The sequence below is a fragment of the Chrysemys picta genome, chromosome 5, assembly GCF_011386835.1.
Source record: "Chrysemys picta bellii isolate R12L10 chromosome 5, ASM1138683v2, whole genome shotgun sequence".
Lineage (NCBI taxonomy): Eukaryota > Metazoa > Chordata > Testudines > Emydidae > Chrysemys > Chrysemys picta.
In genome coordinates, this window is record NC_088795.1 from 127320259 (window position 1) to 127345544 (window position 25286).

Sequence of the window (25286 nt, forward strand, 5' to 3'; positions counted from 1 at the left end):
ACACATCTTTCTGGGCCAGAGGTGAGCGTGTTACCAACAGCACCACACTGACAGTAATAAAAATAAGTATTATGTCTAGCCTAGAGGAATGTCAATTTCACAGAAAAAAAAATCAATAGTTTTCAGTTTGAGTGATTTTTTTTACACCAGAGCATTAGGGCTAGTTTACACTTGAAACGCTACAGCTGTGCCACTGTAGGACTTTAGCATAGACATTACCTGTGCCAATGTTGACCCATGGGCCAGGACCTTTAGACCCATGGTATTATCTCTTGTGCTAAAAACGAGTGGAACAAAAGTAGCCAACCTAACCCCGATGTAGACAGCGGTAGGTCGATGGAAGAATTGTTCTGTCGACCTAGATTCTGCCTCTTGGGGAGGTGAATTAACTATGCCAGTGAGAGAACCCCTCTCATTGGCACAGGTAATGTCTATGCTAAAGTCCTACAGTGGCACAGCTGTATTCTACAAGAATAGAACTCAACATTCCCAATTCCTAACATTTCTCTGCTGCTTAGCAAATACTGGTGAAAGCATGTCATGTGTTCCTCCCTAAATCAATGAAAGGCCTCTGGAGTTTACCACAGCCTCAATGATCGAATTAGGGGGTGGATGAGAAAATAAATTCTGTGTCCTTCACTGGTACATAATATTTCTTATCGGCCTGCTCACAGGTTGGCTGGGCCAATGCAGGTGTCTGCCATATAGTTTTGGCTGGGTCCAAGAGAGCCTTGTTGATGGGAAGAGTTACTCTTGAGGAGGAAGAAAAGTGCAGAATGTCCAGCAATTTATGGTGTGATTTTGTAACCTCCTGTAGTGGTAACTGCAGTGTGTCTGCCACTCTCTGAGCTAGGTCTTGAAAAAGTTTAAAGTCATCCGCTAATGATGGTGGAGGGGACATCACTGCCTCATCTGGTGAGGAAGATGAGATGTTAGTCTGAGGCGTAACCTCTTCCTCAGTGTTGACCTCCTGTTCCTCCCTCATCTCTTCAGGAGGCTGTGGATACAGAGGCAGAGAGAGGGTGCCTCATAGGTTCTTGGTGGGCCATACTAGAACTTCGGGAGGCATGATGTCTATATGCCTACCACGGATCCCAGTAAGGCCACTGATATGGTGGGAAGAGTCCCAGTGGTTGGTACCATGCTTGACCATACCAGGGAGGCTGAGGGTCAGATTCGTAATGGGCTCAATAAGGTACTGAAAGGAGCGATGGGAGACTACCTCCTCCTGCTCATTATCTGACTCCCCACTGGAGATGGGGGCTGCACAGCCTGATGCCAAAGGGGAATCTGGAGCTCAAGGCAAACTTGGTACCGGGGCTCTGGTACTGAGTAGAGGAGACTCAGGTACATGAGACACTGTGAGGTCTCTCGAGTATCTGAAGTCTTGTGGTGCCACAGGTACCGGTACCGGTGGTGGTGGTTAATGCCGGGACAACTGTATTGATGGAGTTGGTAATGTAGTTTGGTTAAACGCTCCAACCGTGTTTGGCATACATTGACAGTACTGATGTCATCATCTGCACCAATGGAATCTTCCCCAAGGCAGGGTCTTTGCCTCACCCAGTCAGTACTGATGTTTCATTGCCTGTAGCCATCGGGTCCTTAGGCAGTCCAACGTGCTCATTGGGATGGCTTCTGTGCCATCAGTACCAATGATACTGAACAAGTTGGTGATCTTTTTGGGCTGGTTCGGGTTTCACTCTGAGGACTCTCTTTTTAGAAGCCTTGTGTGAATGGCTGATTGTTGCCTTTTTAGGCTCACTTCCTTTGGATATAAAGGGCTGTGGTGAATCTTGATGTGGGTCTGAAGGCGGTTGAAGAGCTGCTTCCATTAGAAGGCAGTTAAAGCCTCAGCTCTCTGTTCTTTTGGGACCGAGGTTTCAACTGTGGCATAAACCACACTTCTGGGGAACATGGTTCTCCAGGAGGCAATGCTCCACACAATGCAAATGTCCGTCCATCACCAGGATGGCTTCTTTGCAGTTGAGACACCTCTCAAAGCCTGGTGAACTAGGAATACCCTGTCCTGGGATGGTCCACGGACAAGGGAAAGAGGAAGAGGTGAATAAAAATTGAAATTAAAATGAAAAACATTCTTTTTAAAACATTTTTAAAGGAACAAAAGGAAGAACTCAAAGCAAACTAAGTAATAGTCAGAAAAGAAACTAAAAGGAATGATGAACAAGTATTTAGAGAGTTAATCTGATAGACAGCTAAAAGTTCTGTTTCTGGCCATGGGCAGTTGAGAAGGAACTGAAGAGGCTTTGCCCATGCAATGCTGGCTAGACTTGTGGCAGAGCACAAGGAGGGGGACAGCTCATGTGCGGGCCGAACTGGCATTGCTACCAAGTTCTCTGATCAGCAGCGCAGGGACGCAAAAACACCTCCAGTGGAACACCCATAAGGACACAACTTGAGGAAGAATTAGTTATTTTTGGGTGCCCAATCTGTGACACCCTCCAGGGGCCTGATTTTCAGGTGGCAGGTGCTCAGCACTTTCTGTTTCAAGTTGGGCAGCCAAAAATCACAGTTGCTTTTGACAGTCTTGGGCCAATGTTTCTATAACCCAAAGAACTGTGACACCCAAAACCTAACTTTTAACCTTGTTTTCTAGCATCAACCCATTACTTAGCTAACATGATGGCCTGATAACAGTTTAGTTGTTCAGTGAATTATGGTCACACTGATCATATCTTAATATTGCATAGTTTTCTTCCAAATCCTTGTCTGTTACAGTATCAAGTTATGACTACAAAGCAAGATTACTTCAGTGAATGGATATAGTAAACAAGCACCCTCAGTATCTATGCTTATGTTCAGAGTGAACCTCTCAGCTCCCTCGAACACTTTATGACACCTTTCCAATTAATCTCTCACACAAACCTGGCTGTTCTGCCTGCTTCTCAAACCTCTTCTTTTCCTCTCTCATTTTGTCCTCTGGATTAACAGGATTCCCAGATTCATCCCGAGGGATTATCTTCCCATGGAAAGGGCACTGAGGGAAGAAAAAAATGACACGAGTTAGAGAATAAACATTTCCATGTAATCTCATGTTGCTAGTAGTCAATTCTTGGAATTAAAGGATACACTTTGTATGGCATATTGGACCGGATTATGAGCACCTCTTATGAGGTGCTGAGAGCCCTAAATTGCCACTGAAACCATAAACAGACTTCAGTGGGAGTTAAAGGCACTCACAGCCTCACAGGATTGAGCCCTTAATGAAATGAACTCCGAGTATAACGGCAATAAATAACAGGCCTTTTTACAGACAGAATGCTGCCCTGTCATCTCTGGAACCAGGGTTTTCATTCTGCATTTGTATTTTTAAAGCTAAATCCTTTAACATATAGGAATTCCATTTTAAGTATTTCAACCCATTTGCACCCTTTAATAATGGCAAACACAGTAAGAACTGTAATAGTCAAACAAAATGTTAATGTTAAGGAAACATTGTTCAAATTTGTCCAATAATTTAAGTTTTGTAAAATTATGCTTTTATAAAAAAACCTAATCTCTCATAAAAGCCCATCTCTTTGCTGTCCCCTCAACAATAAGGATTATAATGTTTTGAAAAAGCCACTAATGTCAAACACACTTCTGCACTGAATGAGGAGAAGGAAGAACCACCCAGCAAACAACTACTGGGCACTGTTTCCTTGTCAGATGCTCAGATACCACAGTAATGAGCATGGTATAAATACCTAGTTAAGTGAAATTATGATATTAAGTGCACACCTTAACCCTATCCTGTCTTTCACATAGTCTCCCGTCAGGCATCGGCGCTCGACATTTATGTTTCACTGGTTCAAACTTGCCAGAAAAAGTTATGCATCTACTTTTCAACATTTTGGCTACTTCTTTGTTTTCCACCTCTTCCTCCATTTCATTGGGTGCCCAAAATCGATGTTGAGAAGAAAATCTGGCAAAATAAAGAACACAGATATACCTTTTCGCCCATAAACGAAGTTCTGTACTTACTGTGAACCGATACAACCCCACGGGAACCAACTGGGTAAGAACTGGGCTCAGTAGGCAGAAGAGCACTTAAAAAACACATGCATATTAGTCTTTAACAATTTAACAACAATTTCTCTCAGGAAAAAATTAAGCTTCTTACAAGCTGGTAGGCTGTTAAAATTTTCCCTCCTTGTACACACACAGATATATTAATGAATTATAATAATCTAGAGCTCTAGTGATAACTGCTATATTGTGTAGACATTCTTAAAATGTTGTGGAAGCTTGACTGACTGGTGTCCTTCATTTCCAAACAACTTGTCTTCCCCAATTTCCCATTTAATATTATCACCTTACACCCAGCGGCGGATTAGCCACTAGGCCAATGGGGCCTGTGCCCATGGCCAACTGGGGCACACCCGCACCCTGACCCCGCTCCCTGGCAGGAGCGCAGGGGGGACGAGGGGGACTGCAGGCGGAAGGGATGTGGAGGGGCCCCTTGCTCTGGCTCACGGCCCCATAAACCCCTAATCTGCCTCTGCCCACCATTGTAATTACAGTTGCGAATTGGCTTTAGAAGTCAAAGTGGGCCAAAAACTTCTTAAAATAAATAATACCATGGTCAACACTAACCTTATCTCGATAACCTTACTGTGTAGCAGATGAGGTAAAATAAAGTAAGACAAACAGTTAAGCTACTGTTCAGTGTATGCTCTCATGCTTGTTTGTTTTGCTCTTTATTAGCAGCAAAGGAGCAGGGGTTGGAGTGACTGCAGTATACTGTAGACTAGGGAATAGAGCCAACTATCAACTGAACTTTGTAGCAATTTTTCTTCTAGGTTCAATAGCTAACTCTTCGTTTTGACACTGCTATCAGCTAACAAGTATTTACAGGAAGTTTCTCGAGGAAATTAAAGGCAATATACTGAAAACTTATTTTAAACTAGAGAGATCTCATGAAAAATAGTCATTGTATGAAAAGCAGAACTATTTCCAGGCCAAAAAAAAAACCCAATAACCCCTACCCCAAAACCCTTTTATTACCCTGGAGCAAAGGCAGTAAACATCTATTACTTAAGGAGGGGGAGGACCTACGTGTTGAATGATGTTCTATTCTCAAAAAACACAAAATATTAGAAAGTCTGGAAAAACAGTTTTAAGGCAATGTCTTAAAAAGACAGAAATATGCAGTTCAGTTAGGGTGACCAGATAGCAATTGTGAAAAATCGGGACAGGAGGTGGGGGGTAACAGGAGCCCATATAAAAAAAAGTCCCAAATATTGGGACTGTCCCTATAAAAATCGGGACATCTAGTCGCCCTAAGTTCAGTGATCCCAAAGAACCTTCACTCTGCTCACAACTCCCACATCCATCACACCTTGCATACAAGATGGGAATATTGGAATGAAGGAGGTCTTGATAAGGAATTTATGTACATATTGGGCAGCCATGGACATTTTACATCCACTTGATTTGTGCACTTGTAGTCACCTGCACGTGGTTCTCTCCTTCCCAATCACTCCCATAACTGGCCTCTGGGTGGCTCTGTCTCCCTCCATCCTATTCCTCGCACTCATGTGGTTCCCTGTCTGTCACTTCCCAGCAATGAAGCCCTCTGCACTTTGTAGACTCCATATAGTCTAATATATGAGGAAGACGCTTTTATTAACAACTAAGGTCTCAATTCAGAAAGACACTTATGCATGTCCTTAAGTCTCACTGAAGTCAATGTGCTTAAGTGTTTTGAACTGGGCCCCAAATGAGTCCTCCCTAACAAACATTAGAACAAATTTGGAAGACTTGAAGTTGATCTCATACCAGCTTTCAACTTCGCTGGTTACAGTGGAGTTACTCCCTATTTACACCGGCATAAGTGAGATTAGAATCTCAGCATTTCTAGGCTAAAAATTATTTTACAGTTGTGGTGAAACTTAATTTTTAAATCTTCCTATCTTACAAATTCCTCATAAAAGTTGCCTCATATGTTTCAGAAACATTCTATCCTGGCATATAACAATTGGATTCGTTTAATTGTGGCAATATTAGGGGGATGAATCCAAATCAGTTTTACAATGCAAGACTAGCTTCAACATTCACTGTAGTAAGACTTGGAGGAGAGGAAGGTGATCAGGAACAGTCAACATGGATTCACCAAGGGCAAGTCATGCCTGACCAACCTGATTCTTTCTATGAGATAACTGGCTCTGCAGATATGGGGAAAGCGGTGGACGTGATATATCTTGACTTTAGCAAAACTTTTGATACGGTCTCCCACAGTATTCTTGCCAGCAAGTTAAATAAGTATGGACTGGATTAATGGACTATAAGGTGGATAGAAAGCTGGCTAGATCATTGGGCTCAACGGGTAGTGATCAACAGCTAGATGTCTAGTTGGCAGCCAGTATCAAGCATAGTATCACATGGGTCGGTTTTGGGGCCGGTTTTGTTCAACATCTTCATTAATGATCTGGATGATGGGATGGATTGCACCCTCAGCAAGTTCGCGGATGACACTAAACTGGGGGGAGAGGTAGATATGCTGGAGGGTATCTAGACAAATTAGGCTGATCTAGACAAATTAGAGGATTGGGCCAAAAGAAATCTGATGAGGTTCAACAAGGACAAGTGCAGAGTCCTGCATTTAGGACGGAAGAATCCCATGTATTGCTACAGGCTGGGGACCGACTGGCTAAGCGGCAGTTCTGCAGAAAAGGACCTGGGGATTACAGTGGACGAGAAGCTGGATATGAGTCAACAGCATTCCCTTGTTGCCAAGAAGGCTAATGGCATATTGGGCTGCATTAGTAGGAGCACTGCCAGCAGATCAAGGGAAGTGATTATTCCCTTCTATTTGGCACTGGTGAGGCCACATCTGGAGTACTGTGTCCAGTTTTGGACTCCCCACTACAGAAAGGATGCGGACAAATTGGAGAGAGTCCAGTGGAGGGCAACAAAACTGATTAGGGGGCTGGGGCATATGACTTACAAGGAGAGGCTGAGGGAACTGGGATTATTTAGTCTGCAAAAGAGAAGGGCGGGGGGGGGGGTGATAGCAGCCTTCAACTACCTGAAGTGGGGTTCCAAAGAGGATGGAGCTAGGCTGTTCTCAGTGGTCGCAGGTGACAGAACAAGGAGCAATGGTCTCAAGTTGCAGTGGGGGAGGTCTAGTTTGGATATTAGGAAACACTATTTCACTAGGAGGATGGTGAAGCACAAATGGGTTACCTAGGGAAGTGGTGGAATCTCCATCCTGAGAGGTTTTTAAGGCCCAGCTTGACAAAGCCCTGGCTGGGATGATTTAGTTGGGGTTGGTCCTGCTTTGAGCAGGGAGTTGGACTAGATGACCTCCTGAGGTCTCTTCCAACCCTAATCTTCTATGATTCTATGCATCTTGTAATTTACGACAAAAATGTCTTTATACTCTCACTGTTAAAAAAAACATTCCAAGAAAAGACCCTTTACAATATATAAATATTTTAGTGAAACTCTTGAAAAATAAAGTATTTTTTAGCTTTACAAATGATGTAGTGGGGCTGTAAAGTGATGGATAATAATACATTAAGTTTGATTCATTCTGCTGTGCTTGATTTTTTTTTTAATTCCCTAAAATAGGACTGACTTCAAGCTCTGTATCAACAGTTTTATAAAGGCACAATGAAGTGACAGGATCCCTAAAAAAAGCATACTAATATTTTAGATTGCTACACACAAAGTAGCCTTACATAAACTTGCAGTAAAATTCTAATGCCCCCTGGTGGTGTGATTTTTTTTCTAAAATTATCAAATATTTGTATTCATGCTAGAGTGAAGAGGTACTCATGATATGCATATGGTCCAACTTTCCCTATATGAGAGACAGCCTCATTTGATATTTAAACTTGACCCCTCCAAAAAAAAAATCTGTATCCAGTATTTTTGAATGTAATAAAACTGTTGTCTTCCTCTTTGTAGCTTTCCTTAAGATGCCTGGTACTTTTAGGGAGTTGAGCTTAAATAATGGTCTGATGTCTGCATAGCCATAAGCACTTCCATTTACTATGCCCTTATAAACCATTTTCCCCCCAACTCTTTCACCACTATATAACTGATACACAATGTCCCGTTAAGCGTGTACGGAAGGTCTGGCATGCTAGGCGCACTGCTCTCAGCTCTCTGATGTTGATGTGGAGAACCTGGTCTGCCTGACACCAGAGACCTTGGGTCCTGCGGTCTCCCAGGTGAGCTCCCCAGCCTAAGCCTTCTGCGCCCATCACTAGCGAGAGAGACGGCTGCGGACTGGTAAAGGGGACCCCTGAGCACACCTCCTGAGGGTCGAGACACCGGATGAGGGAGTCGATGACCGGGCGAGGCAGGGTCATGAACCTGTCCAAGCTGTCCCAGGCTGGGCGATATACACTGACGCGAGCCACAACTGAAGAGGTCGAAGCCTGAGTCCATGTAGGTACAGGCAGCCATGTGTCCGAGAAGCTTCAGGCAGTTTCTTGCTGTGGTGGTGGGAAACTGTCTGATACCTCGAATGATATCTGTCAGGGCCTGAAACCTTGCTTCTGGCAGGTATGCCCCGGCTTGGGTCAAGTCTAGTACTGCCCCTATAAACTTTATCCTCTGGATGGGGGACAGAGTCGATTTTGCTTCGTTTAGAAGAAAACCCAGGTTGTCGAAGATGGCTTTGATGAATCTGACCTGAGCTTCCACTTGGGTCCTGGAGCGGCCCTACGTCAGCCAGTCGTTGAGGTATGGAAACATCTGTATCTGGTGCCTGTGCAAGAACGCGGCGACAACTGTCATGCACTTGGTGAAGACTCGAGGTGCAGCTGACAGGCCAAATGGAAGGACTTTAAGCTGGTAGTGGGTATCGTTCACCACAAACCTTAGGTACTTCCTGTGGGGCTGAATGATTGCGATATGGAAATATGCATTCTTCAAGTCGAGGGCAGCATACCAGCCTGCTGGATCCAGTGATGGGATGATTGAGGTCAAAGAAACCATGCGGAACTTGAGTTTCTTCATGAACTTGTTGAGTTTTCACAGGTCCAAGATGGGCCTGAGGCCGCCTTTGACTTTTGGTATAAGGAAATACCAGGAGTAAAAGCCCTTGCCCCTGTGCTCCTGAGGAACCTCCTCCACTGCCCCTGCTTGTGAGAAGGATCCCTGAAGAGGGATGGGGAAGGGGGATGGAAGGGTGGGAGGGCACAGAATTGGATGGAGTATCCTCTCTCTACTGTGCGGAGCACCCAACAGTCTGAGGTGACACAGGACCAGGCACGGTAGAAAGGGGATAGTTGGGACGAGAAGGTACGGTGGGGTGGATCCTGCTGGGGATCTGGTGCGGTGTCCTTAAACGCACCTTCAAAAGGCCTGTTTCGGCCAAGAGAGTGGTTTAGATTGGCCAGAGCCCTGGCCTGAGGATGGGTACGGCCGCCTTCTGCTGTTCCTGTTCCTCCTCCATGAACTGTCCTGACGGTTCTGCGGCTGGTAGAACTATGGAGGAGATTGCAGCATAATGTTTATGCTGTGTAGCGGGAGAATGGAGGCCCAACAATTTGAGAGTGGCCCTTGAATCCTTTAGGCTATGCAGCCTTTTATCCATCTTTTCGGAAAGCAGAGCTGAACCCTCGAAGGGGAGGTCCTGAATAGTTTGTTGGACCCCATATGGCAAGCCCAAGACTTGAAGCCAGAAGTCCCTCCTCATAGCTATGCCTGTGGCCATGACATGAGTAGCCGCATTCGCTGAATCCAGTGCGGCTTGTAGCGAAGCCCTGGAAATGAGTTTCCCTTCCTCCACGACAGCAGAAAACTCAGCGCGGGAGTCCTGCGACAACAGCTCCACAAATTTAGCCAGTGCCCCAAATGTGTTGAAGCAGTACCTGCTGACAATGGCCTGCTGATCTGAAATGCAGAGCTGTATGTATCCAGTGGAGTAGACCTTTCTCCCATAAAGGTCAAGTCTTTTCACCTCCCAATTCTTCGGGGAGAGTCCCTGGAAGCCCTGACGCTCACATTGGTTGGCAGCATCAACCACGAGAGAGTCAGGTGTGGGATTGCGTGCATAAATGCTCATAACCCTTGGACGGTACAAAGTAGCATCTTTCGTTGTGCTTAGCCGTAGGGGGCAACAAGGCTCGGGTCTGCCATGGATTTTGTGGTGTCAGAGATGGTCTTTACGAGGGGCAGGGCAATACATGCAGGACGGGAGGGGGCGAGGATGTCCACTATTGGATCTGCATCATCCACTACCTCCTCTACCTGAATGCCCAGGCCCTGGGCAACCCTCCGCAACAAGTGCTGCAGAACCCTGCAGGCTGGGGCTGTTGCCATGCCTGCCAACGCCTCACCTGGCGAGGACGAGGAAGAGATCCCCGTGAGGGGTGGCTGGTCCCTTTCTTCCGCACCCAAGGGGTCCCACGGCACCTGGGTTTCTTGGGCTGGTGCTGACCCAGATGGTGTCGTGCCCCTCAGTGTAGGGGCTGCATACACCGACACAGGCGCAGCCGGTGCCGAAAGTGCCATCTGTGCCAATGCCATCCTCGACGTTGGAATCAATGTTGCTGCTGGTACCGGAGTTCCCCCCTGGGCCTAGCTGCGCCAGAGGCGTTGAGATGGTAGCGCAGGGTGGTAATGGGCCTATCCCCAACCCTGGCGGTGCTAGTGGGGGTACAAACGAGGCCACGGCCACCGACGTCACCCTGGAATGAGACCCTTGGCTGTGACCTTGGCTTTGATGAAAAGCCCAGGGAGTCCAAAAGGGCCATTGCACCGTTGGCTGCCATTGGGCAGCCCACGGTGATGGGTATGGGTGCCGGTCCCAAGTTGATGTGGACCGTCTGCTCCTACTCCTCCGGGACCAATAGGAGCCCAACTCCGATTCTGAGGTGTCTGAAAACGATGACCACGGGGAAGTGGTACTTCTAGGAACCGAGCTTTCGCGCCGAGGGCTTGGGGATTGGCGTGGCTGCTGGGTTTACTCCAGTGCCAGGGAGTGGCGCATTGGGGTCAGAGATCAGCAGGCCATCATAGCAGGCTTTCCCCTTGAAAGAGCCCGGGGAACAACCGGTGCCGGTGACCTGTCCCGTCTGGGAGGAGAGAACGGTGCCTTGAGGTGAAGCAGTTCTTGGACCACCTCAAACACCTTTGGTGTCAAAGGGAGGTGCAGCTCACAGCTCAGCCTCAGCGAGCGTGGAGGGTCCGGACTCAACTGCCCTTCCACACAGGCAGGAGTTGGCACGACCATCACTGGTGGAGCAGCACTAGTGTGGCCCAACTCGGGTCTCACAGCGGCAGGCTCCGTAGGCCTAGCAGGGGGAGAGCGACCGCTCTCCAGCCTCCTCCTCTTTTGTGGCACCAGCGATTGTGAACGATGTCAGTGTGCGGCATGTGAGCCGCGAGTGGAGTCGGGATGGTGCAGTGAGTCCTTATCCTTACCCAACACTAGTGCTCGTGCTGATGGTGCCGGAGCACTCTGCACAGAGGAGGTGGTACTTGGCGCAGGGTCCATGATCCAGGGTTGGACCAGGGGTGGAGCGCTGCCTCCATCAACAGGACCTTCAGGCGCTGCTCTCTATCTTTTAAAGTCCTGGGCCGAAAGGTGTTACAAATGGCACAACGATCCTTCTGACTGCCCTCTCCCAAACACCTTCGACACGAGGTGTGAGGATCACTTCTGGGCATACACTTGCCACAGGCTTCGCAGGCTCTGAAGCCCAGAGACCCCGGCATGCCCCGGTGTCAGGAAAGCATAGAAGGGGATTCCTCCTCCGCCAAAAAAGGAAACTTATCTAACACTAACAAACTACTAACTATTAACAACAATGGAAAACTAATGAAGAACAATGTAAGAAACTGCTAAATGTGCTTGTCAATACAAGAGCACAGGGAAGTTCCAGCTAACCATCACTGGCGGTAAGAAGGAACTGAGGGGGTGGCGGGTCGACAGGGCTCTATATTGAGCGCCATAAAGGTGTAACTCCGGGGCGCACCCAGGCTGACCTGACGGATGCTGCTAGGGGAAAAATCTTCCAGCTACCGTGCATGTGCGCGCGCACACACCTGGTTGGAATCGTCATGAACAAGCACTCGAAGAAGAACTCTATAGTTCACAGTTTAAGAACCAATGCACTAAGAGACAATCGGTCCTCAATCCAGGTAAATAACTGAGGTATTAATAGGAGCTCCACATACAGAGGGAGGAAAGAATATATTGAATTTAAGGGTTCTTATAACAGTTTAATGGGCTATTGTCATTGGGCTAAACATTGAGGATACTTTTTGAAAATAAAGTTTAATCCAACTTCTTTGTAGAGTCCACTCTAGAAACCTCCTTGAGAAAAGACTAATGTACATCAGCTCCTGACTAAATTAAACACCCATTAAAAATTAGCTTCTTGATAATCACAATCTCATAGAAGCATAAAATTGCAGAACTGGAAGGGACCTCGAGAGGTCTTCTAGTCCCCTGCACTCAAAGCAAGACTAAGGGCTGGTCTACACTGGGGGGTGGGGTGGGAGAGAGGATCGATCTATCAATCTAAGATATGCAACTTCAGCTACGAGAATAGCGTAGCTGAAGTCGACGTATCTTAGATCGATTTACCTCAGGTCCTCACGGCGCGGGATCGACCGCCGCGGCTCCCCCGTCGACTCTGGTGGAGTTCCGGAGTCGACGGGAGCACGTTCGGGGATCGTCTAGACAAGATGCAATAAATCGATCCCCAATAGATCAATTACTACCTGCCGATCGGTGGGTAGTGAAGACGTACCCTAAATATTATCTAGACCAGTGGTTCTCAACCTATTTACCATTGTGAGCCGCATATGAGCTCTCTGTGTGTTATGTGGGATGCATCCACACAATATATATATACACACACACTAATTGTATGGCCCTGAGGAGGTCACATGGGCCGCAGCAACGTGCTGATTGGGCAAGTGGCCTGTGGGTTGGGAACCACTGAGCTAGACCATCCCTTACAGGTGTTTATTGAACCTGCTCTTAAAAATCTCCAGTGACGGAGATTCCACAACCTCCCCAGGCAATTTATTCCAGTGCTTAACCACCGTAACAGTTAGGAAGTTTTTCCTAAAGTCCAACCTAAACCACTCTTGCTGCAATTTAAACCCATTGCTTCTTGTCCTATCCTCACTGGTTAAAGAGAACAATTTTACTCCCTCTTCCTTGTAACAACCTTTTATGTACTTGAAAACTGTTATATCCCCTCTCAGTCTTCTCTTTTCCACACTATACAAACCCATTTTTTTCCAATGTTCCCTCATAGGTCATGTTTTCTACACCTTTAATCATTTTTACTGCTCTTTTCTGGAATTTCTCCAATTTGTCCACATCCTTCCTGAAATGTGGCGCCCAAACTGGACACAATACTCCAGTTGAGGCTGTATCAATACAGAATAGAGTGGACACAACACTCCTGCTAATACATCCCAGAATGATACCTGCTTTTTTTGCAACAATGTTACACTGTTGACTCATTTAGCCTGTGATACACTATGACCCCCGGATCCCTTTCCGCAGTACTTCTTCTTAGGCAGTCACTTCCCATTCCGTATGTGTGGAATTGATTGTTCCTTCCTAAGTGGAATACTTTGTATTTGTCCTTATTGAATTTCATCCTATTTACTTCAGACCATTTCTCCAGTTTGTCCAGATAATTTTGAATTTTAATCCAACCCCTCCTAGCTTGGAATTGTCCACAAAATTTATAACTGTACTCTCTATGCCATTGTCTAAATAACTGATGAAGATATTGAACAGAACCGGACCCAGAACTGATCCCTGAGGGACTCCACTTGATATGTCCTTCCAGCTTGACCATGAACCACTGATTATTACACTCTGGGAACAATTTTCCAACCAGTTATGCACCCACCTTATAGTAGCTCCATCTAGGTTGTATTTCCCTAGTTTGTTTTGAGAAGGTCATGTGAGGTAGTATCAAAAGCCATACTAAAGTCAAGATATACCACCTATATCTCCCTGTAGAAACTCTCAAAATAGTGTTATTAACGAGTTATAATGTGAAACAGCTGAAGGCTGAAGATTTTCTATCTCTGATTTAAAAAACGACAAGTCTACACAAAAGCTGCATATATCCCCTCCTTTATTTTTCAACGCATCTTGTGAGGTATTTATTTCTACCACAGATAAAGTCAAAGGATCTGGCAATGTCTATCCTAATTTTTTCAGCTAGTATATTCTACCCAGGTGTCAATGGTATAATGTGTGTGCAAGTTATTTAAATTATCTTTGGTTAGATCGGCATATCTGTAGTTATAAGCTATAAGGTTTAGAAGTGTGCCCTTTATTTTATTGGGAAGCATAAAAATAAAAACAGTACAGGCACTAGGCAGACAGGCAGTGAAATATGCTTTTGATTTCACTTCTGACTTGAATAACTCATTTCCAATGTAAAATAAAGCCTTTCCACTCTTTGGGCAGTCTCAGAGACAAATACATCTTACGGCTTTACTGAAAACCTTTACCATTCTACAGACTTTAAAGAATTCACCTCATAGGATGGGATGGCCTTGGGAGGCAGTGTGTTAAAGCATCATGCTGTGTCAAATTTCACTCCCTATAGTGACTGCTCATTGCCTCTGAATAACACAAAGTCAGTGCAGTGTTTTACATGATTTGGGGCACAGAAACACTGCCACTACTATTGCTATTTTCTGCAAATGTTACCTCTGTGAGCAAAATCAAATCGGGTGAATCGTAACAAAAGACAATAAGAAATCAATTACCATTTGAGCTTCTGTCCAAGAAGGCATTAGAAATCAACGAGTTAGGGAAGAATAGCGAACATGAAGTTTGCTGTTCTTCTGGAAAGTGCAGTATGAACGAGAAAATGTGTTAGCACCATCTGTAATGTAAGGCAGAACAAAAGACCCTGTGCCAGGGAAACTGATGTTCCACATTTCTGCACAAATGTGGAAAAGTTGATGATGATATTCCCCCAGGCCTCATGCTGCTGCAGCATTTATGGTTTGTTTGTACAGCATTATTACTACAGATATCCACACAAAGCTAATTGTGATTAAGCTGTTTTGCTTTGGTAAGAAAACAAACTCGAAGTAATACCAGGGAGGCCATGAGAGTTTACCTTTTTGATTAGCAACACAAACATACTTCCAATCTTTTACTTGTTTTAACCCAGTGTGGGATTTACAGGCCCTACAGTTTTGTGGTGCTTCAGTGCCAATTTCTGCAGCAGATACTGATACATTCTTTGGCAGGGAAATGGAAATCTCCTGCTTGTTTGGAGAGAGCAGATGCATACCCATGAGCTACAATGTGAGCAAAAAATGGAAGAAGTCTTTGAATGCCAGGTTATTAATAAAAATGCCAGGGCTATGAATAGGCTTTAAGATTGTCAGAAACAAATCTCTGAGGTGCAGGTGTAAACTGTCCTAGTGTTGCTGGTTCTGCCACAAAGCTAGCACCACTTTGTGTACAAGAAAGCAAAGCACCTTCCCAAACAAGTAAGAACAATGGTTGTATTGTTAAGGCACTCATCTGGGGCCCAGGTGATCTGGGTGCAGTTCTCAGCTCACAGATGTCTTGTGTGACCTTGGGCAAATGACTTGATCTCTGTGCCTCAGTTCTCCATCTATAAAAATGGGAATAATAATTCTTCCTGTCTTCTACCATTGGTCTGTCTTATTTATTTAGATTGCACACTCTTCGGGGCAGGGTCTGTCTCGTACTGTGTTTGTAAAGTAGCTAGCCCCTGGGACCCCTATTTCAACTGGACTAGGTGCTACCATAAATACAGATATGCTTTGAAAGACTAAAATACTTAATTCAAATCCTATCCTCTCAAAATACATATAATTGTAAGTTAGAGTTACTAAGAATGTTTATGGATCACTTATTGTAAAGGAAAGGAGAAAAGTAATTATTACAAGAAGCAGTAGGGTTCATCCCCCTGCACAACCTTTCAGCCTAAACCAATCTTTTTGTTTCTTAAAAGAAAAATCAGACTGTATTTACTTGAGAATTTTGCCAGCAGTTGGCTGGTCCTGTCCCCAGTAGTAAAGATCTAATCCAAAGGGTATTATAGGAGCTTTAGCTCTTTCTTCTTCTAGTTTTCCTGTCTCACTGTCAAGCTCTCCTGAAGCTGCTGGCTCGGGATTTGCAGACGCACTGGAGAAAGATAATAAAAAGTCAATAGAGAACAATAATGATCACAACTATTTCCCTGCTTTTTCTAACCTTTTGCACCAACACTCACGTTATCTAAGATCCACTAGGACTTCTACTATCTACTTTACTTGGTTTGTTCTTTAGGATATAGAGCGTGATGCTGTCATACAAGCAGAGCACAATATATAGTTAAGCTTATCAGAACACCCAGCTCATGCTGCTTAAAAAGATGTTTCCCCAGTCTTGTGGGAACCTAAAGGTCTACATGTGATGTAATAATGGATCATAGATGGTGTAGTACAACAGAAGGCACAGTGAGGGTGGTATTGCAAACCTAATTCAGAACCGTCTTGCTTCTGTAGATTTATGTCCATATTTGTACTGTCATTACATAGATTGCAACATCCTTGTTTTGTGTGCACAGCATTCCATCTCCCAGACTTGCACCATTGGGGTTTTCAGCAACACCACCAATTCAACCTTTCCCTTAGCAGAAGTTTTGTGTTACAGAAGGACAAAAGTGTATAAAGACAAGAGGAAGGTAAGGTTGTCAGCTGTACTCAAACACAGTACTCCAAAGTATATTGGTATAAAGGGGTTTTTACCAGGTGCATCATTAGCAAGTAAAGGGATGGCCTTCCACTATTTGACTAAAGAATGCCACACTACTAGTTATGCAATGTTAGATGATAATTCACTAAACCCAAAACATGAAGTTGCAGAGCCTAAGCACTTCAGTAGCCCAAATTATGATGGTCTCACTAACTTATAGTATTAAAACACATAAACGTGTCTTTTTTTCAATTTAGAAATCTAAATTTTTAAGTTTAGTTTGTTATTGCCGTATTGATTAAACCCTCCAGAAAACTAATGGAGTACAGTACTTTGCAAGGTTGTGCTTCAGCTTCTGCTAGCTTTTTACACTGTACAAGTGTCATTTTGGGAGATGCCAGTCCATTAGGAGGTTACTCCAGTCACAGGGAATACTAGGGTCCACCCTCACAAATTTGCAAGCATGGCATATCAATCTACCACTACAGTAAAACCTCAGAGTTATGAACATCACAGTTATGAATTGACTGGTCAACCACACACCTCATTTGGAACCGGAAGTACGCACTCAGGCAGCAGTAGAGACAAAAATAAATAAATAAATAAAAATTAAAAAAGCAAATACGATACAGTACTGTGTTAAACATAAACTACTAAAAAAAATAAAGGGAAAGTTTAAAAATAAAGATTTGACAAGGTAAGGAAACTGTGTTATGCTTGTTCCATTTAAATTAAGATGGTTTAAAGCAGCATTTGTCTTCTGCATAGTAAAGTTTCATAGCTGTAGTAAGTCAATTTTCAGCTGTAAACTTTTGAAAGAACAACCATAACATTTTGTTCAGAGTTATTAACAACCTCCATTCCCAAGGTGTTCGTAACTTTGAGATTCTACTGGAATTCATAGTTAGGACTGAAATTTCAGCAAGCTCTGAATAGGATTGACAAACGATAGTTCTTTGAAATCAGTATGACAGGCCTCAAAAGCTGGCATTTATGACATAGTAAGTCACTAGGAAATCCAAGGCTTTTGAAACTATTTATTTGCTAACCTAGTATTAGGATTTGCAAACCAAAACATTCCTCCAGCAAACAGAACCTTTTTTTTGGATGGGATCCCCATGATAAGTTCTTAGTAATAGATTTTCTAAAGAATCTATAAAAAATTATTAGCAAAACCTACATTTCTAATCACGCACGTGTTAAGACTGGGTATAAAAAATTATTATTTTAAATACAAATAAGTAATATTTTATAGCCTAATCCAGTGGTTCTCAAACTTTTGTATGGTGTGACTCCTTTCATACACAGCAAGCCTATGAGTATGACCCCCCCCCCTTATAAATTAAAAACACATTTTAAAATATTTAACACTATTATAAATGCTGGAGGCGAAGCAGGGTTTGGGGTGGAGGCTGACAGCTTGTGACCTCCCAAGTAATAACCTTGAGACCCCCTGAGGGATCACAAACCCCAGCTTGGCCTAATCTCTTCTAGCTTGCCCCGTTTCTGGGTGTACTTTCTGGGAGTGCTTTTGTAGCTAACAGAGTCAAGGAACATCATAGTGATATTTCTAGAACAAATAAAATGATCATGACCTGGTATTTAGGGATGGTAACTTAGGTAGCTTATCTCGGATAAGCTTCAACGTTGCAGCAGCACAGGTTGGATCAAGTTCCTCTTCATTCTTTTTTGACTGGGAGTGGAAGCTCAGCAAAGCTGGCTTCACGACCATTCCTTTTGCTAATGCTTTCGGAGATGATTGGGGCTCCAACCCTGAAAAAACAACAACAACAACAACAAAAAAACAGCATGTTTAGAAGGGGAAAAATAATGCCTATAAAAAGAAAAGTCTTACAACTACACCACAGTGTTTGGTAAGGCTAGCAAAGCAGTGGATAGATTGTGGCTACATCACTGACTATTTTTTGTTGCAATGGCATCAACCAGCATGTTACTGATACAAGCCAGTAGATACAGTACTATTTCTACTATGGAGAAAATTATTATTATTTTGGTACAAACAAGTATTATTACCCTATCAACTGTAAAACCTCATTATGACATTGTATTATTCCACCAGGAAAGAAAAGTTAAACAACAAAAAGATGTCCAAATTGCTACATTGTTTTTGACATGACTGTTGCTGGTAATATTCTCACATCAGCCCTCTCAGGGTCCATACCATACTCACTGCTAATCCAAGGCAGAGTAGTATGTGAAAGGAACTATGAATATTATATCCATGAGTGATGCTAAAGATAAGTTCCCTATCTAATACAGAAATGCAAAAAAAACAAAGTTGCAGAGCAGCAGAAGAAAGAAAACAAACAGACTTAATAGCCATAGGCTCCCCTGTGCTGTGGTTGCTTTGGTGTAACAATCCCTGTGCAAAGCAGACCTAAACTTGGCACAACCAGTCACAGGGGATAACTCTGATGTAGGGATATTCATTGGTGGTGTAGAGCTGACATAGCAGGTCCAACAACAACCTCCACCTTACCACCACCACAGCTAGTTAGGGAGCATGGCTAGTGAGAAAGAGCTGTGTGGCAAGGCTTTTCCTCCAACCTGGTGATGCCTGCAGAAGCACAGGGCATGTCCACCAAAGCAGCATCCTTATGACAATCTGACATGATTGAGGAACAAACCCACTGCAAGATCTTCAGCACCAAAAGCTCAGCTACTGCAGTGATAGGGGCAATATAATTGTTTTACATAGGCAGACAGACAGTTAAGATTAGTGAAAATTAGATTAGATTAGACAAATCAAAAGCATAGACCTCTACCCGCTGAACTGAAACAGCAGCTCCATTAGCAGATAGTAGTAATAGGCTCTGATTCTCCAGGAGGCCCAGCCAGTAGAGGAAGACCTGATGACATGCACTTATCCAATAGTTTACATTTTCACTTTTCAAACAAATAAAGTAAGCATCTTTATAAGAGACGTGAACCCAAGTACAAACTGTAAGACCAAAACAACAAAAACTATTGTTCCATGGGAAGGAAAGTTTGAGCAAGCTGTTGCAGCCTTCATCTGGAAAACAACCCAGTTTGCTTGAAGTCTTTCCCACCATCTATCCCACCCTTCATTTCTTAACTGGCAGCACTGAACATCTAGCATGCTCACCTATTCCTTCCATTTCTTAACTTGAGCACTGGGCAAGTGACAGTGTTTGACACACTGTCTAAAAAAATCTTATGTAAAAATTCATTTTAATTGGCTTTGATATGAGCACTGCAAAATTTATTGGAAACCAGCTAGATAAGAGAAATGATAATTAAAAATAATGGGATGAGCAGAGGAAAATATAGGCTAAAGGTTGGAATCTTAACAGGGAGGTCTATTAGACTGTAGAACAGCCTCTCAAGGAACATTGTGGAGATCATCACTGAAGTGTTTTTAAAAAAAATGGTTACTCACCTTCTCGTAACTCTTGTTCTTTGAGATGTGTTGTTCATGTCCATTCCAATCAGGTATGTGCGTGCACACGTGCACAGTAGCTGGAAGATTTTTCCCCTAGCAGCAACCATAGGGTCGGGCTGGGCGCCCCCATGGAGTCGCACCTCCATGGCGCCTAATACAGAGCCCTGCCGATCCGCCACCCCATCAGTTCCTTCTTGCCCGCTACTCCAACAGAGGGGTACGAGGGTGGATATTGGAATGGACATGAACAACACAACTCGAAGAACAACAGTTATGAGAAGTTGAGTAACCATTTTTTCTTCTTTGAGTGCTTGTTCATGTTGATTCCAATCAGGTGACTCACAAGTCCACGTTCAGGAGGTGGGGTCGGAGTCATCCACTGATTGGAGCACTGCTCGTCTAAAGGCCACATCGTCTCTGGACTGTTGGGTAATCGCATAGTGCGCAAAGAAAGTGTGTATGGAGGACTACGTTGCTGCTCTGCAGATTTCCTGAGTAGCGATCCGCACCAGGAATGCTGTTGATGAAGCCTGTGCCCTGGTGGAGTGCACAGTGATCAGGGGTGCGGGAACTCCCGCCAAGTTGTAGCACTCATGGATGCAGAATGTGATCCATGACAAAATGCGTTGTGACAACACGGGTAGGCCTTTCATTCTGTCTGCCACAGCCAAGAATAGCTGGACTGATTTTCTGAACGGCTTCGTCCTCTCGAAGTAGAAAGCTAGCGCCCTGCAGACATCTACTGAGTGCGGCTTAGGGTAGAACACCAGGAGAAAGATGTCTTGGTTAATGTGAAACTGCAATACAACCTTCGGGAGGAAAGCAGAATGAGGTCTGAGCTGCACTTTGTCCTCATAGAACACTATATAAGGGGGCTCTGAGGTTAGGGCCTTGAGTTCAGACACCCTCCTGGCCAAGGTTATCGCCATCCGAGGGAGATTGGCCTCTCTCCGACCTCTTTTTCTTCTGAGCCGGCAATTGGGACTGGTGCCCAAGGCTGGAATGTCCCCGAGAGGCTCGATGCCGGTGCCAAGCTTCCTTGCTAGCATCTTTCTTTGGCACCGGATCCTTCAAAGACAGAGCTGGAGGGCTTCGCGGCAAAGACAAGGTGCTGAGAGCAGGGTCCCTGGGACCTGGGTCCAACTGAGGTCGGAGAGCTGCCTCCATAAGGAGAATTTTGAGATGCTGCTCTCTCTCCTTAATGGTTCTTGGTCAGAAATCCCGACAGCTCTTGCAGCAGTCTTTCTGGTGACCCTCACCCAGGCACCGTAAACAGGTCGTGTGGGGGTCACTTTTTGGCATGCACTTCACGCAAATCTGACAAGTCTGAAAGTCCAGGGATCATGGCATGCCCCGGTAACAAATGGAGTGTGCATGAAATGGGGGGGGCAGGAACCACCCGTAACTGAAACTTCTAAAGTACTACTAAACTATACTACCAGACTACCGGATGGTCCCAGCTACCATCACTGGCAGCAAAAAGGAACTGAGGGGGTGGTGGGTCATCATATTGGGTGCCATGAAGGCACGACTCCAGGTGGTGCCCAGGCCAAACCAACAAGTGCTGCTTTGGGGAAAAAAATCTTCCAGCTACTGTGAACGTGCACACACCTGATTGGAATTGACATGAACAAGCACTCGAAGAAGAAAAAAGCGGTACATTCCGTATCTTTTGTTCTTCGAGATATGTTGATCATGTCCATTCCAATGTAGGTTTGTGCACCACCACTGGAAAGTTTTTCCGTCAGTGGTATCCGTCAGGTCGGCTCTGGTGGCCCCTGGAGTTGCGCCCTAATAGTGACAGTACATAGGGACTTGCTGCACCCTCAGTTCCTTCTTGCCTGCTAACTCTGACAGAGGAGTAGGAGTTCGGGTTGTGGAATGGACATGAACAACACATCTCGAAGAACAGCAGCTATGGAAGGTTAGTAACCATTTTTTCTTCTTTGAGTGCTTGCTCATGTCCATTCCAATGTAGGTGACTCCCAAGCAGATGTAGGAAGAGGGATCAGAGTTCAATGACAAGCAGACTGTAGCACTGCTCTGCCGAATCCAGCATCGTTGCTGACCTGCTCAGTGAGGGCATAGTGAGCTGCAAAACTGGGCTGAAGACCATGTTGCCACTCTACGGATATCCTTGATGGGAACCTGTGCCACAAATGCAGCTGAAGACGCTTGTGTCCTTCTGGAATGTGCCATCAGGGCCGGAGCAGGGACTTTCACCAGGTTGTAGCACACACAGATACAAGAAGTGATCCACGAAGAAATTTTCTGGGTTGAGATTGGGAGACCTTTCCTCCTGTTTGCCACTGCCATGGAAAGCTGAGTAGTCTTCCTAAATAATTTAGTTCTTTCTATGTAGAAGGCCAGCACCCACCTGACATCTGGTGAATGAAGTCTCTGTTCCTGCCTGTTGGCATGTGGTTTTGGGTAGAAAACTGGGAGGAAAATGTCCTGGTTATTGTGGAATTGCAACACCACCTTTCAAAGGAAGGCAGGGTGAGGGCACATTTGGACCTTATCCTTAAAGGAGACCGTGTATGGAGGTTCTGAAGTAAGGGCCCTAATCTTCGAGACCCTTATGGCCGAGGTGATGGCCACCAGAAAGTCTACCTTCCATGACAAGTAGAGTAGAAATCACATTGCTAAGGTCTTGAACGGGGAACCACCTATGTCAGGAAGCTCTCTGCCTGTGGGAATTCTGCATATCCCACTTAATTCACCTCGGCTCCTATCTCCCTGAGGGACAGAACAAGTTAGCGGATTGCCTCAACTGGTCTTTCTCCAATCACGAATGGTCCATCCGCCGGATATCGTAAAGAATGTTTTCTAGAGGTGGGGAACTCCCCGATACGCCGGTTTTGCAACCAGACACAACTGAAAGCGTCTTCAGTTCTGTTCCTTTCTGAATCACAGCCTGGGCTCATTCATGAAAGCGTTTTTCCTTCCCCGGCGAGACCATCTTTACTACGCATTCCCCCCTTTCCTCTCATATGCAAGGTTCTGCTGAAGGTTAGAGAGGAAGTCACAAACCTGATCCTGATAGCCCCGGCCTGGCCTCGCCAGCACTGGTTTACCACCCTTCTGGATCTTTTGGTGGAAACACCAATCAGCCTACTTCTGTTTCTGGATCTCATCTCTGAGGATCATGGATGCTTACATCATCCGAACCTCAAGTCCCTCCATCTTATGGCCTGGGAGCTCCAGGGCTGAACCCCTTGGAGTTAGCATGCTCAAGTCTGGTTCAAGAAGTTCTTTTAGAGAACAGAAAACCATCCACTAGGGCCACATACCTGGGAAAATGGAAAAGTCGATCTGGACAGCGCAGAAAGGGTCTCGCTCACGTGATCATCAGTTCCATGTATTCTGAACTACTTGCTACACCTGAAGCAACAAGGGCTATTGGTATCCTCAATTATAACCCACCTGGCAGTGATTTTGATTTTCCACTAGTGGGTGAACAGCAGATCCATCTTTGCAAACTCACTTTGTAGTTGTGTTCTCAAGGGGCTGTACACAAGGGTCCCGGGTAACCAAGGCATGCCCTGGTGCCAGGGAAGTGGTAACCCCAATAACAAAGGTTCTAATCTAACTACTACTAAATAACATTGAATTGTAAATTCTAACTACTATAATTAACTATATACAGGAAAAGGCAAAGTTCACCAAGGAGAGTACTTTCATGAACACAGGATGAGCAGAAGTTCCAGCGACTGTCACAGGCAATAAGAAAGAACTTAGGGGAAGATGCAACGGCAGGGCCCTATGTACTGGCGCTATGAGGGTGCGACTCTAATAGGCATCAGAGCCAACCCGACATATACCACTGAGGGAAATACTTTCCAGCAGCGGTGCTCGGAGTGAGCACACAGCTACACTGAAATGGACTTGAGCAAGCACTCAAAGAAGAACAGCGCTTAACATTACACTGAAAGAAACTATGCAGGAGTAGAAGGGTTTACAGAAGAAGATGGACTAGAATTTTCCCATCTCTAACGTCTATCATAATCAGCTGTAGTGATTTAAGGAAGTTTGCCAACAAACAGGTGCGTTGCAACAAAGCACAACCAAACCAATCCCATTATAAAAGATGGCCTGGTCTATACCTATACATTGCTCAGGGATGTGAAAAATTTCATGCCCGGTGCAACATAGTTACATTGACCTAACTTCCAATGTAGACCCAGCTACATCAACGGAAGAATTCTTCCATCGAGCTAGCTACTGCTTCTTGCGGGGATTTACTACAGCAATGGAAAAAACCCTTCATCAACTGTAATAAGTGTCTACACTACAGTGGCATAGCTACTGCACTAAAGGTGTGCCTCTGCAATGCTTGTAGTGTAGACATACTCCCCAGTTATAAGGGTACTTTACTTCCCCAAGTCTTAACTGCTCTAGCTAAACTTCCTTCACAATATACAACTAGTCATAATATACAAATCCTTTGATATGAACAAGATTAGCCCAGAAGCATTTATGATGTCTTGAATGTAGGACAGAACAATTTTTGACCAGATTAAAAAAAACAGGTTGGAATGGGGATAAAAATACCTTTTTGGAAAGCACCATTTAAAGTCACAGCTATGACATTTGCATTATATTCCAGTCATTGCTAATATTCAAAAAAAGTTTAGCAGTTCTATACTCGAGGGGGGGGGGAAAGACCCATTTAAAAAAAAAGTTCAAATTTTGTTCCAAAATTTTAGTTGTAATCCTGATTCCTACACTGTATATGCAAAGCATAATCAATCACTTATCACATTGAGTTAGACCGGCGCACACATACAGGCGCGCGCGCGTCAGGAGAGATAAATGAACAATGTGACATTTAGATATATACAATCACAACCAAAAGATCAATACAGGAATTCTGAAGGGTTGCAAGAACAAAATATTTTTTCATTGATTTGTTATTTTAAACCATTAAAAGAAAGATGGCTAAACATGTGAAAGGTAAATACATTATTACAGCATTAACAAATACTGTTATAGTGTACACATTTTAACATTTGTTTATAAAATTAGTTTTGGTGACAAGATAAAGCAAGAATCCCCCAAAGCAGATAGATGAAACTTCTATATTTGTGTTATAAATACAAGACACTGAATGTGATTTTAAAAGTAAAATTCCTCTATAGACTTCAACTATTCCCTGTATTTCATCTAGCAGAAGTACAGTACCTGGGT

The 25286-nt window shown here is 44.4% G+C and overlaps 1 protein-coding gene across 9 annotated transcripts in view; it reads right to left on the reverse strand.

The window, feature by feature from the left end:
- UVSSA (UV stimulated scaffold protein A) overlaps positions 1–25286 on the reverse strand; it is a 92296-nt gene that overhangs the window by 13222 nt on the left and 53788 nt on the right. For 7 of the 9 annotated variants that reach the window (XM_005292405.3, XM_065597161.1, XM_042855556.2 and 4 more), the window contains 4 exons: positions 18268–18445; positions 15968–16120; positions 3742–3925; positions 2887–2998 (listed from right to left, as the gene is read on the reverse strand). In XM_005292405.3, the coding sequence (XP_005292462.2) occupies positions 2887–2998; positions 3742–3925; positions 15968–16120; positions 18268–18445 (627 nt within the window). Of the gene's footprint in view, positions 1–2886; positions 2999–3741; positions 3926–5454; positions 15585–15967; positions 16121–18267; positions 18446–25286 lie in introns of those variants that run through there. The other 2 variants (XR_010601625.1, XR_010601624.1) reach the window with 2 other exon arrangements.